This window comes from Trichomycterus rosablanca, chromosome 12 (genome assembly GCF_030014385.1).
Source record: "Trichomycterus rosablanca isolate fTriRos1 chromosome 12, fTriRos1.hap1, whole genome shotgun sequence".
Taxonomy (NCBI): domain Eukaryota; kingdom Metazoa; phylum Chordata; class Actinopteri; order Siluriformes; family Trichomycteridae; genus Trichomycterus; species Trichomycterus rosablanca.
In genome coordinates, this window is record NC_085999.1 from 36010087 (window position 1) to 36027961 (window position 17875).

At 38.8% G+C, this 17875-nt stretch overlaps 1 protein-coding gene across 1 annotated transcript in view; it reads right to left on the reverse strand.

Annotated features, from left to right (window-relative positions):
* The window catches only part of thsd7ba (thrombospondin, type I, domain containing 7Ba), a gene marked incomplete at its 5' end in the record, with an annotated part of 260282 nt that overhangs the window by 168053 nt on the left and 74354 nt on the right, over nucleotides 1–17875 (reverse strand). Inside the window, one exon of the mRNA XM_063005709.1 lies at nucleotides 13746–13916. Coding sequence (XP_062861779.1) covers nucleotides 13746–13916 — 171 coding nt within the window. The remainder of the gene's footprint in view (nucleotides 1–13745; nucleotides 13917–17875) is intronic.

Consider the following 17875-nt stretch of genomic DNA (forward strand, 5'->3'; position numbering starts at 1 on the left):
ATCATCCCATCAATATCATCCCATCAATATCAGTATCAATATCATCAATATCATCCCATCAATATCATTACTCATCAGTATTAATATAATTAATATTATCCCATTAATATCATCCTATCAGTATCATCAATATCATTCCATCAGTATCAATATCATCAATATCATCCCATCAGTATCAATATCATCCCATCAGTATCGTCAATATCATCCCAACAATATTATTAGTGTCAATATCATCAGTATCATCCCACCAGTATCAATATCATCAATATCATTCCATCAGTATCAATATCATCAATATCATTCCATCAGTATCAATATCATCAATATCATCCCATCAGTATCAATATAATTAAAATCATTCCAACAATATCACTATCATCAATACTATTCCATCAGTATTAATATGATCAATATCATCCCATCAATATCAGTATCAATATCATCAATATCATCCCATCAATATCAATATCATCCCATCAGTATCATCAATATCATCCCAACAATATTATTAGTGTCAATATCATCAGTATCATCCCACCAGTATCAATATCATCAATATCATCCCATCAGTATCATTAATATCATTCCACCAGTATCGTCAATATCATCCCATCAGTATCAATATGATCAATATCATCCCATCAGTATCATTAATATCATTCCACCAGTATCGTCAATATTAATATCACCAAAATCATTGTCTTTTATATCTTCAATGTATGATATTGATAATATTCATGATATTAACTCTGCAATATTAAGCTCCATATTATTGAGAAACTAACAACAAGTTTTCATGTCGTTATTTTGAGTGATTAATAGAAAATTGGTCATTAAAATAGTAATTAAATCCATTTAAAATCAAACACATCACAGTAATGTTGAGGGGTGTGAATACTTTTTAAATCCATTGTGCATTAAAAAAGAAAGGACAAAACAGCTAATAAACAGAGAAATAAATAAGAACCCGTGAGTTTTTGTTCCATCTCTCACTGCTTTATTTTACATTAAATTTCTTATATTTTATTTTTGCATTCATTTCTTTCTTCTCTGGCTCTCTCTTCCTCCTGGTTTATGAGAAACCGTCTGAAGTTGTTTATCGTCCTGTCGGGAATTTCTCTCCTCTGACGTTAAACCTGCAGCCTAATAAAAGCTCCTGTTTAGAAAGTTAAATACACAAACGTATCTCAGACCGAGCACTTCCAACACCAGCCAAATATTTCCTCCTGGTCTCCTCCTGCAGGGACGTGATGAGCTTCTCTGGACGGAGAGGAGAGGAGAGAGAGTTTTAGGATTTATATGAAGGTTTTTATGAGATTCAGTGATGAAGACGTGAGACGGAGACGAGTGTTTAATATTTACTTTAGAAAGATCATCTCAATGTTCTGATATTAAGAGGACGGGACGTGATTATTAATATCAGAGCTACAGTAGAAGATTCCGCTTCTACTGCTGATAAACCCGTCTCAGAGTCTCAGAGTCTCAGAGTCTTAGAGTCTCACAGTCTCGGATTCTTAGAATCTCAGTCTTAGAATCTCAGAGTCTTAGTGTCCCACAGTCTCGGATTCTCAGTCTTAGAATCTCAGAGTCTTAGCTTTTCAGTCTCAGAGTCTTGGAGTCTCAGTCTCGGAATCTCAGAGTCTTAGAATCTCAGAGTCTTAGAGTCTCAGAGTCCTAGACTTTTAGTCTCAGAGTCTTAGACTCTTAGTCTCAGAGTCTTAGACTCTCAGAATTGCAGTCTTACATTATAAGTCTTAGAGTCGTACACTCTCAGTCTGACTTAGTGTCAGAGTCTCAGTCTCAGAGTCTTAGACTCAGAATCTCAGAGTAACATCATGGCGGAGCATGTAGGTTACCTGCAAGCATTTGTGCTGTTGTTACAGATGTTTGTTTTTTATGCAAAAAGCATCGATCAGCTGTCGGTGATAAGAAGACGTAGACGTGTTTGTCGCGGTTGTTGTTTTCTTTAGTTCATTGACGTGAGAAGCGTTTTGTGCTTCGCTCTCACAGCGACCCTCGGTGCAAATAGCCGATTTACTCAGCGCTCGGCATGAGTGATAAAACATCACTAAATTTCCATGACACGAACAAACATCTGTGTGAAATAACCATCAAATCCACCAAAAATCCAACCAAAAGCTACACATGTATCTGTGTTTAGCTGTATTAACACAAAAAGCTTCACCTAAATAAAGCGTAACGTGGCTGAATGTACTAAAAGTACCACAAAGAAACACTCAATTTCTCTCCGTTATTACTGGTTATAATTGCTCTGTACTGGTTTGCTCTGTACTGGTTATAAGTGCTCTGTACTGGTTATAAATGTCTCTGTACTGGTTATAATTGCTCTGTACTGGTTATAAGTGCTCTGTACTGGTTAAAAATGTCTCTGTACTGGTTATAAGAGCTCTACTGCCCATATTCATCATTGTCATTGTTTAAGTACAACAAGCCACGTTACGCTTTATTTTTCACGTTAAGTGTTCGTTCTGTCCGGGTCACTTTTATCACGTCATATCACACAGTTCATCTCTTTGAAAATATCAGCGAATATCAGCAGCAAACTGGCTCAAAAATTGATCAGGTGAACTTTAAAAGATCAAAGTGGTTTAAATTATATATAATGTTATAATGTCTCATGTAAAAGCACCCAAACCTCCACACTGTGACACGCCCACAGACGTCATCACGGTTCGTGCTGAAAAACCAAGTAATTTGTGTAAGCTGTTTTATAGCTGAATGATCACACAGAGGTCACTCTGATTTGTTTTTGAAATGGGATGTCAAACAAGCTCCTGGTCAGGTGTCCAAATACTTTTGGCCATACAGTGTACATGATATTACACCTTACAAAATGTTTCATGTTTGTTAAACAAGCAGTTTATTTATTTAATTATTGATTTATTCTGGGTGGGGTGGAGGGGGGCTAAACACTGACTGGTATTCATTGATTGTATTCGGTGCTAACAGCGCCGGTAGATCTTCCAGACCTTTCCACGGTTCCCCGAGGTTCCTTCAGGCCGTATGGCACCAATTTGCTGATTATCCAGCTGTGAGCTTTCTGTAACGAAGCAGTGCAGAACTGCGAGACTCGCGTAGAATCACAGGGGATCCAATTGGACTGAATCTGCTCAGTTCACGCTGAGAAGCTAATGCTAAACGACAGAGGTAAGGCGTCCCCTGTGGAATGCTGGAAAACACTGCCTGATTCAATCTGACGTGCTTTTGACACTGTTTATCCTTATGCTTTCTAACACGCTCGCTTCCAAACTCTGGGTTTTTATAATCCTGTCATGGCTGACGTTATTTACACTGGGGTGCAGCAGGTCTGCTGGAAGATGGACAGAAACGGTGGTGCAGGTATTTACACTCAACCAAAAGTTTAAAGACTACTGCAGTCACGCGTCTTACATTTACATTTACGACATTTAGCAGATGCTTTGATGTACAGTACAGTGACAGTATACTGTCTAAGCAATTGAGGTTTAAGGGCCTTGCTCAGGGGCCCAACAGTAACAACCTGGCAGTGGTGGGGCTTGAACCAGTGACCTTTTGATTACTAGCCCAGTATTTTCACCACTAGGCTCTCAGAATCTCAGAATCTCAGAGTTTTAGAGTTTTAGAGTATTAGAGTATCAGTCTCAGTGTCTTAGAGTATCAATCTCAGAGTCTTGGGGTCTCAGTCCCAGAGTATCAGAGTCTTAGAGTATCAAAGTCTTAGAGTACCAGAGTATCAGTCTCAGAGTCTTACAGTCTCAGTCTCAGAGCCTTAGAGTATCAGAGAAAGAGTCTCAGAGTCTTACAGTCTCAGAGTCTTAGAGCCTTAGAGTATCAGAGAAAGAGTCTCAAAGTCTTACAGTCTTAAACTCTCAGAGTCTTAGAGTATCAGTCTCAGAGTCTTAGACTCTCAGTCTCAGAGTCTTAGAGTATCAGAGTATCAGTCTCAGAGTCTCTGTGGATAGTATACTGTGACAGTATACTGTCTAAGCATTTGAGGGTTAAGAGCCTTGCTCAAGGGCCCAACAGTGACAACCTGGTAGTGGTGGGGCTTGAACCAGTTATCTTTTGATTACTAGTCCAGTACCGTAACCACTAGGCTACAACTGCCCTTATGGAACCACCAAAACAAGCCAGGGACGGTAACACAAGCCGCACCCCAACCCCACCAAGCTACATGGATTTACAGGTGGATCCAGTCAGAAACTGGGATGTGACACCACTTCTGGGGCAATTTCCTCTCCCGGGGTGGTTCCATAGTGACAGAGAGATGTAGAGATTGCATAACTTTACACTATATGGTCAAAAGTATGTAGACATTTGATTGTGAGCTTGTAATCCATCCCATTTCTAAACTATGGGCATTAATATAAAGTGTGCCCATTCAGTATTTGGTTAAAAAATATATTTGAGAGTGGAAACAAAGGCCTGGCTGACAGTCAGCTCTCCAATTCATCCCAAAGGTGTTTAGTGGGGATGAGTTCACAGTCCTTCAGAGTTCCTGCACATCAATCTCATCAAACCATGTCTTTAAAGAACTCACTTTGTGCACCAAGGCAGAGTTTTTCAAACCCTGGGTCGTGACCCTTGTGTACGTTACATCTTGTAAACCACAGTGAGACCAGACTGCCACCATCTTTATTAACTAAGTATATTTTGTTTGATCATGGATAACATGTGGTTCGCTTAAAAAAAACAGCTTGAAAAATCCTGCACCAAGGCACGGTCATTTTGGAACCGATCGTTTATTTTACACCTGAGCTCAACAGTTCGAAGGGGTGTCCATATAATTTTGGTCACATGGTGCATGTTCGACCGAGCATGTTAGTAATTACAGACAGCAGCAGCTGGTTTACACATCCTGATTGCTCTGGCTTCGAGATACATTGTTGTGTTCCACCAAGCTAACATTTAAAGCTGGCAGCACGCCCGACCAGCACGCGGTGGCATGTTTAATGATCATTTAGTGCGGCGAATGTTGGACTGGGTGACAGGAACCAGCGCTGCAGCTGTAATTATGCTCTAATGATCCTCTATAATGCTCTTTTAATACTCATATCCACCGCTCATAATGACTTCATGCAGTTCACATCTTCTCAGGTCTCATTTACAAACTTGTAGCTCTTCAGACGAGTTCCTGAAACTGCTGTGCTCACAAAGAACCTTCACACTTTCTTCAGCCTGTTGTGTTTCAATTCTGTCCTTGGCAAATCAGTAAATGGTTCAGTGGGTTCTGGTAATCTGGGTTCGATCCTTACCCTCGGTCACAGTCTGCGATGTTCTCCCTGTGTCTCTGTTGTGCCTGACACAGTGTAACCATCACACCTGACATCCAAATTATATTTCAATCAAGGACACTTTTTCAGGCCAAGCGAATAAAGAAAAAAAACATCACGTGAGTTAAAAATCTATGACTGTCGTCATATTACCCACAATCACTCACAACACTGCACGACTGATCTGCTCTCCTAAAACTCTAACAGAAAAAAATACATAATTATGTGCAATATTCAATAGTAAATTAATAAATCACTAAAATGTGAGCCTAGTGTGTAGGGCTTTGAGCTATCAACCTGAAAGATTAGAGTTTAAATCCCAGCTCTGCCATTCAGCCACTGATGGACCCTCGAGCAAGGCCCTTAACCCTGCCTGCTCCAGGGGTGACGTAGGATGGCTGACTCTGCGCTCTGACCCCAGCTTCCAAACTAACTGGGATATCTGAAGAAAGAATTGCATTGTACCGTACACCTGTATATGCATATATGACAAATAAAAGCATTCTATCTCTATTCTAGCTGCGACGAGGAAAGTGGACAGAACAGGGACAGAGCAGAACTAAGAACTGGTGGTCATGACATGACAGGCTGCTCCGGCAATCTGTGACACCCGAAATCTTGCAAACTTAGGATCTGGCACTGGAACTTGGCACTTAGGATACTGAACTACTGGAATAAAAAAAAATTACGAGTTAAAATCTATGACTGTCATCATATTACCCATAATCACTCATAACACTGCACTGCTCTGCTCTCCTAAAACTCTAACAGTACAAAATACAGAAATATGTAAAATAATTAATTAATAAATCACCAAAAGCTTTGAGCTATCAACTAAAACCTTTGTTTAAATCCCTTAAAAAGAGTTTAAATCCCAGCCCTGCCGTTCAGCCACTGTTGGACCCTTGAACAAGGCCCTTAACCCTGTCTGCTCCAGGAATGCCGTACAATGGCTGACCCTGCGCTCTGACCTCAACTTCCAAACAAATTGGGATACGTGAAGAAAGAATTTTATTATACTGTACACGTGTGTATATGTATGTATGACAAATAAAGGCGTTCTCTCTATTTTATATTCTATTTTATATTTATTAATACTAATAATTAATAAATATATAAAAATAAACAAATAATTTAATTCATGCCCCATGATGGACTGGTGACAGGGCAGTGATAGCTCAGTGGTTAAGGTACTGGACTAGCAATCAGAAGGTTGCCAAGTTGCCACTGTTGGGCCCCTGAGCAAGGCCCTTAACCCTCAATTGCTCAAAATCCTGTTTAGTCATGACTGTAAGTCGCTTTGGATAAAAGTGTCTGATAAATGCTAAAAATGTAAATGTAATGGTGACCTGTCCAGGCTGTTTCTTATTTTTAGTACAATGAATCCGACCCATCACGACTTTAACCAGTACAACACGGTGGTAAAACAAACGAATATAATGAATATGAATATAATTAATTAATATAAACAAACACAAAATAAATTTAAAAAACAAATATAATTAATAAAAAATCAATACAATAATAAAAAAATTAAATTGAATAAATATTAAGAAATAATTGAACAATAAATATATACATTTAAATAAATACATTCATTACTTAATAAAAATGTATATAAATTTATAAAGTGTGTGTTTTGTGAGTTATGTTTTTATATTCTTATTTGTTTTTATTGATTTATTTCTTAAATACATTTTTATGATGATTAATTCCTCTTGTTTATTGTCAATAACTTAAAAATGCACTTTTAAATCGAGCTCGTTTTTAGCTGGAGCTTTAATTCTGACTGATGCCTTTTATTAAGCCAATGGAGCATGAAGCTTCCAGCAGTTAAAATTAAAATGGAAAAGTAATTTAAAATCCACAAATATTTTCTAAAAGGAAAATAAAAGATTGTGATTGATGTTTTCAAGATGAAAAATGTTAATTGAAAATGTATGAATAAATTACAGACCAAATAATTTCAGTCATATTTCAGTTATTAGTCAAAGTTTATGAAAGTCAAAGATCATTAAAACTGCAGATCTGGTGCATCACTCTGCATTTAGCATCAGTATTATAGATTTGCCTTCCTTTGCAGCAATAACAGCCTCCACTCTTTTGCAAAGAATTTGATGCAACACAATTAAAAATATCAAGAACGAGGAAAAAAATCCACTTATAAAACTGTAATGAAATTGTAACAATTAGTGTCCTCAGTTTCTAGCTGTTAGCTGTTGCAGTCAACGGTATAAAATATTTAAACGTTTTTATATTTTTTAAATCCTTCCATTTGACGAGCAGCAACCGGTTGAAGAGAGCGAGACCTTCCAGCAGGTCAGAGTAAAAGTGTGAGAGAAACTTTGGCGGTGTGGTCAGTACTAAAAGCCTTCCAGACTCCTTCACCTTCACGCTGTTTGAAGGTTGCTGTTGATTAGGAGCTCATACAGGAAGCCGGTTTTTGACCCGCGGTCACATTTCAAATGTATTTTTTGGGGAGCCGAAGAGAAATGAGTTCCCGTGGGTATATTATCCCGCTCAATTTCCCATCTGCTGAATTCAGCTTCCACAAAACCAAAGCATTTAACCTGATTATAACCTGAACATTGGAGAGGTCGCAGATCAGCAGCCAGTCCACCTTCTGCATGTTTTAGAGGGTGCAGGAAACCAGAAATCAGACAGTGAGCAGATGAAGACACACATGAAGACTACATCCTACATTCCTACACCTACACCCATCATGATCTACCTACATCCAACATCATACATCCACCTACACCCATTAAGATCTACCTACATCCTACATCCATCCCACACCCACTAACAATATTCAATTACATCCATCTAAATTCATCAACATTAATCTGCAATTGTTTATAGACAATTATTAAAAAGGGTGTCCCAAAACCTTTCTCCATATTGTGTTTAAATACCTGTACCTCCTCCCCCCCATTTATAAAACTGAATTTTACTTTGATAAACAGATTTTGAACTAGTCTGGTCTGGTGGAATGGTTTGGGGGTACTAGTTTAGGGGTAATGGTTTGGGGTAATAGTTTGGGGGTCATGGTTTGGGGTACTAGTTTGGGGGTAATAATTTGGGGGCAATGGTTTGGGGGTAATAGTTTGGGGGTAATAGTTTCAGAGTAATAGTTTCAGAGTAATAGTTTGGGTGTAATAGTCTGGATGTAATAATTTGGGTGTAATTGTTGGGAGTAATAATTTGGGTATAATAGTCTGGAGGTACTAGTTTGGGGGTAATAGTTTGGTGGTAATAGTTTGGGGATAATGGTTTGGGTGTAATAGATTGGTGGTAATATTTTGTGGTAATAGTTTGGGGGTAATGGTTTGGGGGTACTAGTTTGGGGGTAATAATATGGGGTAATGGTTTGGGGGTACTAGTTTGGATGTAATGGTTTGGGTGTAATAGTCTGGATGTAATAATTTGGGTGTAATAGTTGGGAGGTAATAGTTTGGGGGTAAAGGTTTGGGTGTAATAGATTGGTGGTAATATTTTGTGGTAATAGTTTGGGGGTAATGGTTTGGGGGTAATAGTTTGTGGTAATAGTTTGGGGTAATGATTTGGGGGTAATGGTTTGGGGTAATGTGTGTGTAATCAAAAGCATGTTCTCACAAGTCCACATTAGTTTCGCCCAGGTTCTGCAGTTTCCTCCCACCTTCGAATGGGTGAGTCTGTGTTTGCATTTTTTAGCATTAACAGATGCCTTTATCCAAAAAGACTTACAGTACGGTGACAGTTTAAAGGGTTAAGGGCCTTGCTCAAGGGCCCAACAGCTGAATCTGGCAGTGTTGGGGCTTAAACTATTAACCTTCTGATTAGTAATCCAGTATCTTAGCCGCTTGGCTACAACTGTCTATACTGCCTGTGATGAACTGACACCCTGTCCAGGGTTCAGGGTTCGGGGTCCAGACCAGGATAAAGACGTTAGTATAAATGAATACATTAGTGAATAATCAAAACAAACATCCTCTTCAACTTTACAGTCTCTTCATCGTCTATATCTGACCTTTCTACAGGACATGGTGCAGCGACTTTATTTGCAAAACGCACTTTTCAAAATGCAAAAAAAAATGTGGACGATTCAGGAATGCACTTTTCAAAAAGCCATCAGGACCCGAGCTCACCTGAATGATAAATCTGAGCCTCCTCATCACTGCAGCCCCACACACACGGAGGATCGGCTCACGCGTTTATCCTATAAATCTTCCCTGCTTCCTCCCTTCTTTATTTATTTATTCCTTCTTACAAACCGCTCCTTTAGGTTTAGGACGGGCAACATGTGCCCAAGATGGAAACACACACTACACAGGGTGCCAGTCCTGGTCATTGCAGGGTCACTTTCGTGGTGGGAGAAAAACAGAGTAAACAAGAAAACATGCCAAGTGTGTGTTACTGACCGTAAGTGACTGCTGTGTGCTGCTGTGCAACAACTACATCAAGGGCTTAATCCTGATCAGGGCTGCGGTGAATCCAGATGCATTCGATGCAAGGGGTTAATTTTTGACAGAGCACTAGTCTTTCATGGTCTGATCACACACACACACACACATACACACACACACACTTTGTCCTTAGTATTATTTCAGGTTTAAGCATTAAGCTTTGGCCAAAAGTATGTGGACGCCAGACAAAGAGCTTGTTGGACAATCCATTTCAAAACTCTAAACATTAATATGCAGTTCCTTTTAGATCAAATGATAGATGTCCAATATATTTGGGAGTATGTCTGAGGAAATTTGTGCCCATTCACTTAAAAAGTGTATTTGCAATGTCAGGCACTGTTAGATAATAAAACCTGGCTTGCAATCTGCATTCCAATTCATGCCAAATGTGCTTAGTGTTTAGTGAGGCTGAGGTCAGGTCCTTTTTTATTTTTCCCACAATGCTGTGATACTAATTTAAAGCTAAATGAAAGGTTAGGACTAGACAAGCCACGCCTTTTTTATTTTTCCCACAATGCCATGATACTGATGTTAGGACTCGACAAGCCACGGCTTTTTTATTTTTCCCACAATGCCGTGATTCTAATTTAAAGCTGAATGAATGATGATGTCATATAAACAGTCCGTCTGATTGGCGGTGCTTTGAAAGGATCAGGGGCGAACTGGGACTGAAAAAGCATTTGATGCAAAGCACTCTGGGAGGCTCAGTGGCAAGGTAAGTGGCACCGCCTCACTCCATAGGTAACTAAATAGCCTAGTTATCTAAACTATCTAGCCTAAATATTGAAGACGTCATGTGTGTTAAAGGAAGCATGTGCCTGCCAACTCACTCACTCACTCACTCACTTTCTTAAGGGGGTTCTGGAGCCTATCCCAGCTTTTCAATGGGCGCAAGGCACACAGTAACACCCTGGATGTGGCGCCAGTCCATCGCAGGGCAGACACACACACACACACACACATACACACACACACACACACACACACACACCAATAGGGCAATTCAGTGTCTCCAATTAACCTGACTGCATGTTTTTGGACTGTGGGAGGAAACCGGAGCTCCCGGAGGAAATCCACACAGACACGGGGAGAACATGCAAACTCCACACAGACATGACCCAGACCGCCCCGCCTGGGAATCAAACCCAGGACCTTCTTGCTTTGAGGTGACAGTGCTACCCACCGAGCCACCGTGCCGCCCTCCTGCCAATTCAGTTAAATGTAAATATTTAAACATCAGTGTGTCTGATACACACGTTCAGCTAGCAATTAAGGTACTGGACTAGTAATCAGAAGATCGCTGGTTGAAACCCCACCCCTGCCAGGTTGCCACTGTTGGGCCCTTGAGCAAGGCACTTAACCCTCAATTGCTTAGACAGTATACTGTCACAGTACTGTAAGTCGCTTTGGATGAAAAAAAAATTTGTCTGCTAAATGCTGAAAATGTAAATGCTAAATGCTACCTGAAAAAATGCAGGTAGGAAGCGATGCTACACAACAATCTAAATCAAGCATAACGGCTTCCTCTGAAGCTTTTATGCTAAATTTGCTTTAGGTTCTACATTACGAATATTAAAGCAGTTCTTGGAGTTTATTATTCTGTCTCTGATGAAGAAACGTACAGGTAAGAACGTTAGAAACGAACCCGAAGCCTGAATCTCCGTCTCAGGACTGAATTTTCAATATTACAAAATAATGTCGTTTCACTCTTCTCGTCTCTTCTGGGTTTTATCTGGAATAATAATAAAAAAAAGCCTGTCGGAGCAGAAATAAATCACGGCGGAGGATTAAAACCTGCGCTGCTCCCTGACAGAACCTGAGAGATTAAAGAGCAAAATCTGATTTCAGTGTAGCACCAAGGCGGAGCGACGGCGCTATCTGAGCTAACGGCGGCGGCGGTGGCGGCGAGTCCATAAGTCTGCGGCAGATGTGTAGAGAAGAATAATTACTTCCAGACAGAGCTGAGATTACTGTGTTCATCATTACATGTGATTACATTCTCCGTGCAGAGATGGATAATCGCTCCTCGCGCGGCATACATTAGCATGCTAACAATCACACAGACGTACAGAGGCGCTCGGCGGGAGCGTCGGTGCCCGGGCTGAGGGTGTGGGAGGATTATTACTGAACATGCACAAAGTCAGAGCTCTGCAAGTAACGTACTAAATGTTCAGCAAAGTTAAGTGACTACTTAGGCTTCCCAAGAGCCACAAAGCTAATGTACACAGTGCTTATTTCTCCAAAAGTATGTGGACACCTGGGACATTAGGAAATATTATGGTGCTCAGATCAGCTGTCTGGTTTAAATGAGTGATCAGAGAAACAATAGCACACTGGCTCAGGTGTCACCCAGGATTAAAAGGTCGGCGGTACCCACTGTGAGAGACAGCGTGGGCATCGAGAGGTGAATTACTGACTCATCAAATACCCCAACAGAAAGAGCTGCTACAGCCGACACAACACAGAGGGCGTAGTGGAGAACGCTGACCCATCTGTGCAGTCAACCATCACAAAGGGATGACAGTGCAGTAACATGCCAATTTACTATACCAGAGGAGAATTAACAGCATTAACTGATAGTACTGACAGTATCGACTGATAGTAATGACTGAAAGTATTCACAGTACTGATGAACAATATTTACAGTATTGACTGACAGTATTAAGTGATTGTATTGTCAGTATTGACTGATAGTACTGACAGTACTAAATGACAGTATTGACTGATAGTATTGATAATACTGACTGATAGAATTGACAATACTGACTGATAGTACTGACATAGTATTGACTAATAGTATTGACAATACTGACTGATTGTACTGACTGACAGTATTGACTGATAGTATTGACTCACAATACTGACAGTATTAAGTGATAGTATTGACTGATAGTACTGACTGATAGTATTGACAGTATTAACTGATAGTATTGACAGTATTAACTGATAGTATTGACAGTATTAACTGATAGTATTGACAGTACTGATAAATAGTATTTACAGTATTGAATGACAGTATTAACTGATAGTATTGACAGTATTGATAAATAGTATTTACAGTATTGAATGACAGTATTAACTGATAGTATTGACAGTATTAACTGATAGTATTGACAGTACTGATAAATAGTATTTACAGTATTGAATGACAGTATTAACTGATGGTATTGATGGTATTAACTGATAGTATTGACAGTATTAACTGATAGTATTGACAGTATTAACTGATAGTATTGACAGTATTAACTGATAGTATTGACAGTATTAACTGATAGTATTGACAGTACTGATAAATAGTATTTACAGTATTGAATGACAGTATTAACTGATGGTATTGACAGTATTAACTGATAGTATTGACAGTATTGATAAATAGTATTTACAGTATTAAATGACAGTACTGGCTGATGGTATTGGCAGTACTGACTGACAGTATTGAATGTATTGGCTTAACAGTATTGACTGATAGTATTGACAGTATTAAGTGATGATATTAACTGATTGTATTGGCAGTATTTAGTATTTACAGTATTTATTGGTAAAACAAGCTGTTCTTCACAGACAGAACTAAGCAGATAGTATTGACTAACAGTATTGACTGATAGTATTGACAATATTGACTAAGTATTGACTGATAGTATTGAGAGTATTAAGTGATTGTATTGACAGTACTGACTGACAGTATTAACTGATAGTTTTGACACTACTCAATAACAGTACTGACTGTAAATATTGACAGTATTGACAGTACTGATTGATAATATTGACAGTGTTGACTGATAGTATTAATTGATAGTATTAACTGTATTAACAGTATTTGCTGACAGTATTAACTGATAGTATTAACAGTATTGAATGACAGTATTGACAGTATTTACTGATAGTAATGACTGACAGTATTGACAGTATTAAATGACAGTATGGATTGACAGTAATGTCAGTATTGACTGGTAGTATTTACAGTATTCTTTTTCATCTGTAAAACACAAGCAGTTCATCTCAGACAGAAGCGAGCAGCTCTTACCCGTTTTCCAGGAGTAGTGCGGGTTTTTCGAGGAACCAACATCCACCTGAAGAACCACAAGCGTGACGGACAGGAAGAGGAAATTCCAGGGTTGCCGTGGCCACCAAGTACCACCATACTGATCCTTAAGAATCATAGTCCAGCACCGTGACTTTCCTTCCACTGCTAAACCTGAAGGAAAAACATGACAGTGTTATAAAGCAAACTGTTCCATCCTGATCAGGGTCACAGTGGGTCTGGAGCCCAAATGGAAACACTGAGCAAAAAGCAAAATACAGAGTTTACTACAGGACATCGTCTGTAAGTTTTGCATGTTCTTTCCATGTCTGCCATCTCCCAATATATGCCGGTAGGTTTATATGAGGTTTATGTGAGTGAGTAACTGATTGAGTGCTTGGTGCCCGGAGATGGACTGACACCCCCTCCATGGTGCATTCCTGCTTTGCACCAAGTGTTCAAAGTGCCAGACCCACCTCAGCCCTGATCAGGGAGAAGGAGAACAATGACTCTCACTGTCGTTTTGTGGAGTCCTGGAGTCTGAAGCCTAATGCATTGCTGTGTAAGCCTGTCCAGACAGACAGATTCAAACCCCCTTTTTCCTCAGATTTATTATTTTTTGTACACACAGTATACACTATACAGCCAAAAGTATAAGGACGCCACTGCTAATGCTGTTTTAGTTCAGGTTTTCAGTTGCCTTGGCCACAAAAGACATGTTCCAAAATTGGATGTGAGGTTTTTGATTTTGAAAAATCACTTATTTATTATTTACATACAATATCAGTATCTAGGTGCCCGGGAAGCACAGGGGTTTATTATGGTGGCACAACACTATTGAGACTTGGGTTCGAATCTTAGTGGTACCATCAGCCAAGTTGACACCTAGACAGGCATGATTGGCTGTGTGTGAGGTCGAATAGCCGAAGCACTGCGATGGATTGGCGACCCATCCAGGGTATTCCAGCCTTTTTTGTTTCCCAATGGAACTGGACTCGCCGCTACTCTGACCAGGATAAAGCAGTTAATGAAAATGAAATGACATGAAATATCAGCATCCAGGATCTTAGGAAGGCTAGAATTAGATTAGATGTTTTTTTTCTGACTTTATTATGTATGGCACCACAATATCAAGCTAATATAGTTTTTTTTTTCTTTCAGCATCTCAGTCTTGCTCTCAAATCAGATTACGGCGACGCCTCGTGAGACGACGGGACCAAATCTAATTTACCTGAAATTAAATCAAGCAAAAACCAATTGAGGGGTGCAGGATTACGTTTAATAGCTATTCATCCATCAATATCCGAAACTGTGCTGGGCGTCCGGGCCCGACCATAATGGGGTGGAAATCCATCAACTGTGTAATTTAGATAAGGCTAAAATGTAGACGCGCGCGTGTGTGTGTGTGTGTGTGCGTGTGTGTGTGTGTGTGTGTGTGGAACGGGACTCGGCGTCTTATAATGTAAAGGTGTCAGCGTCCCCCTACACACTGAGAATTGGGATGAATAACCGTGAGTGTGTGGGGATCAGTAGCAAGGTTTCTGAATGAGGGGAAGAAACATCTGCTGTGAAGTCAGGAGACAGAAACACTCATGACTGGATCCATGATACCGTCCGAACTGGACTTCAGGAGATTCAGCCACGAGCAACAGGTGCTAACAGGTATATAAAATCAGTTTGGGGAAGGTCCTTGCCTATTCCATCATGACAGTGACAACTGGAATGTCAGTTGTCAGTGCCTGACCTCACAATGTTTCTTTAACTGTATGGGTCCAAATCCCCCCAGACACATTCCAAAATCTAGTGGAAAGCTCTCTTTAAGGAGAAAATGTTTTTATACTGTAGCTGCAAATTGGTGGCAGCTTCATATTAATGGTCATGGTTTTTAAATGACTGTGTTAAACAACGGCCCTGAATTATTACTGCTACTACTAATGATACTACTAATACTACTGCTACTAATACTGCTATTAATACTACTACTACTAGTAGTCATAATTGTGTTTGTTTGTTTGTTTTGTTTTTTTACCTCACTTATCATTTACTCAGTACCATGTACTGCCAATACTACTCTTGAACTACTGTTACTAAAACTACTACTACTAATACTACTGTTACTACTACTACTGTTACTACTACTACTAATACTACTGTTACTACTACTACTGTTACTACTACTACTAATACTACTGTTAGTACTACTGATACTACTGTTACAAAAACTACTACTACTGATAGTACTGTTACTACTACTATTAATACTACTGTTACTACTACTACTGTTACTAAAACTACTACTACTGTTACTACTACTACTGTTACTAATACTGCTAATATTACTACCACTACTGATACTACTGTAACTAATACTACTCATACTAATACTACTATTACTGATACTACTGTTACTAAAACTACTACTACTGTTACTAATACTACTACTGTTACTAAAACTACTACTACCGATACTACTGTTACTAAAACTACTACTAATACTACTGTTATAAAAACTATTACTACTGATACTACTGTTACTAATACTACTCATACTAATACTACTACTACTACTACTGATACTACTGTTACTAAAACTACTACTACTGATACTACTGTTACTAAAACTACTACTACTGATACTACTGTTACTAAAACTACTACTAAAACTACTGTTATAAAAACTATTACTACTGATACTACTGTTACTAATACTACTCATATTAATACTACTACTACTGATACTACTGTTACTAAAACTACTACTTCTGATACTACTGTTACTAAAATACTACTATTAATATTACTGTTACTTATACTACTACTATTAATACTACTGTTACTAATACTATTGTTACTAAAACTACTACTATTAATACTACTGTTACTAAAACTACCACTATTAATACTACTGTTACTAAAACTACCACTATTAATACTACTGTTACTAAAACTACTACTATTAATACTACTGTTATTAAAACTACTACTACTGATACTAATACTATTAATACTACTGTTACTAAAACTACTACTGTTAATAAAACTAGTGCTATTAAGACTACTGTTACTAAAACTATTACTATTAAGACTACTGTTACTAAAACTATTACTATTAATACTACTGTTACTAAAACTACTACTACTATTAATACTACTGTTACTACTACTACTACTATTAGTATACTACTGTTACTAAAACTACTACTATTAGTACTACTGTTACTGATACTACTGTTACCACTGTTACTACTGGGACTATTGCTACTCTTGGTACTGCTACTACTATTAATGCTTCTACAACTACTTTACCACTGGTAACTATCATTATCACTACTACTACTTTATCAGTGGTGCAGCTATTACTACCACTACTGTTACTTCTGCTACTATTTGTTACTATAACTGCTACCACCACTGCTGCTGCTGCTACTGTTACTACTTTACCTGCTTCTGTTGAATGATTAAATGTAATTTAAGAACCACTATGTAACAGGTACACTATAAATGTAAAGGTGCTGGACCATGGGTGTCACTCTTTTTAGTCAAAGCTTATCAATGTAACGTAAACAGTCTTGATGTCAGACCTGATTTTTTAAGGATATATTCTTACAATCGGAGTAAGTTTTTTAGTTTTTTAAATGATGAATGTTGAAAAAAGATGAAATGATTTCCACAGACCCACTGATGTCAAACTAGTCCTAATAGCACCAGCACAGGAATCAGGATGATTTCACACAGCTACTTCTGACTCTACAGAACTCACCCTTGTGACCAATCAGGATTTACTTTTTGTCATCATTCTTCTGTCTTGTTTTTTTTACAAACCCCCCCGCATGTGTGATTCAGGCGTCTGACTTTTGGACTGTAAAGCATGCAGACGGTTCTGACAGAAGAGCAAACAAAACCGTCTGACGCCCACAGATTTTCAATAACCGCGACCAGTTGGCACCAGTCTGACAATCAGAGTTTTCGTCTGATTTGGCAGTTGAACAGTTGGAGTTCCTGGCATTGTGGGCTTCATGATGCAGCTAGCATTAATTCCAAAAGCTAAAAAACATCTCATAATATCCAAAAAGGGTGTTGTAATTTATTTATTCTGTGATGTGACTCTAATTCCAAAAAAAATAGGGACAGAA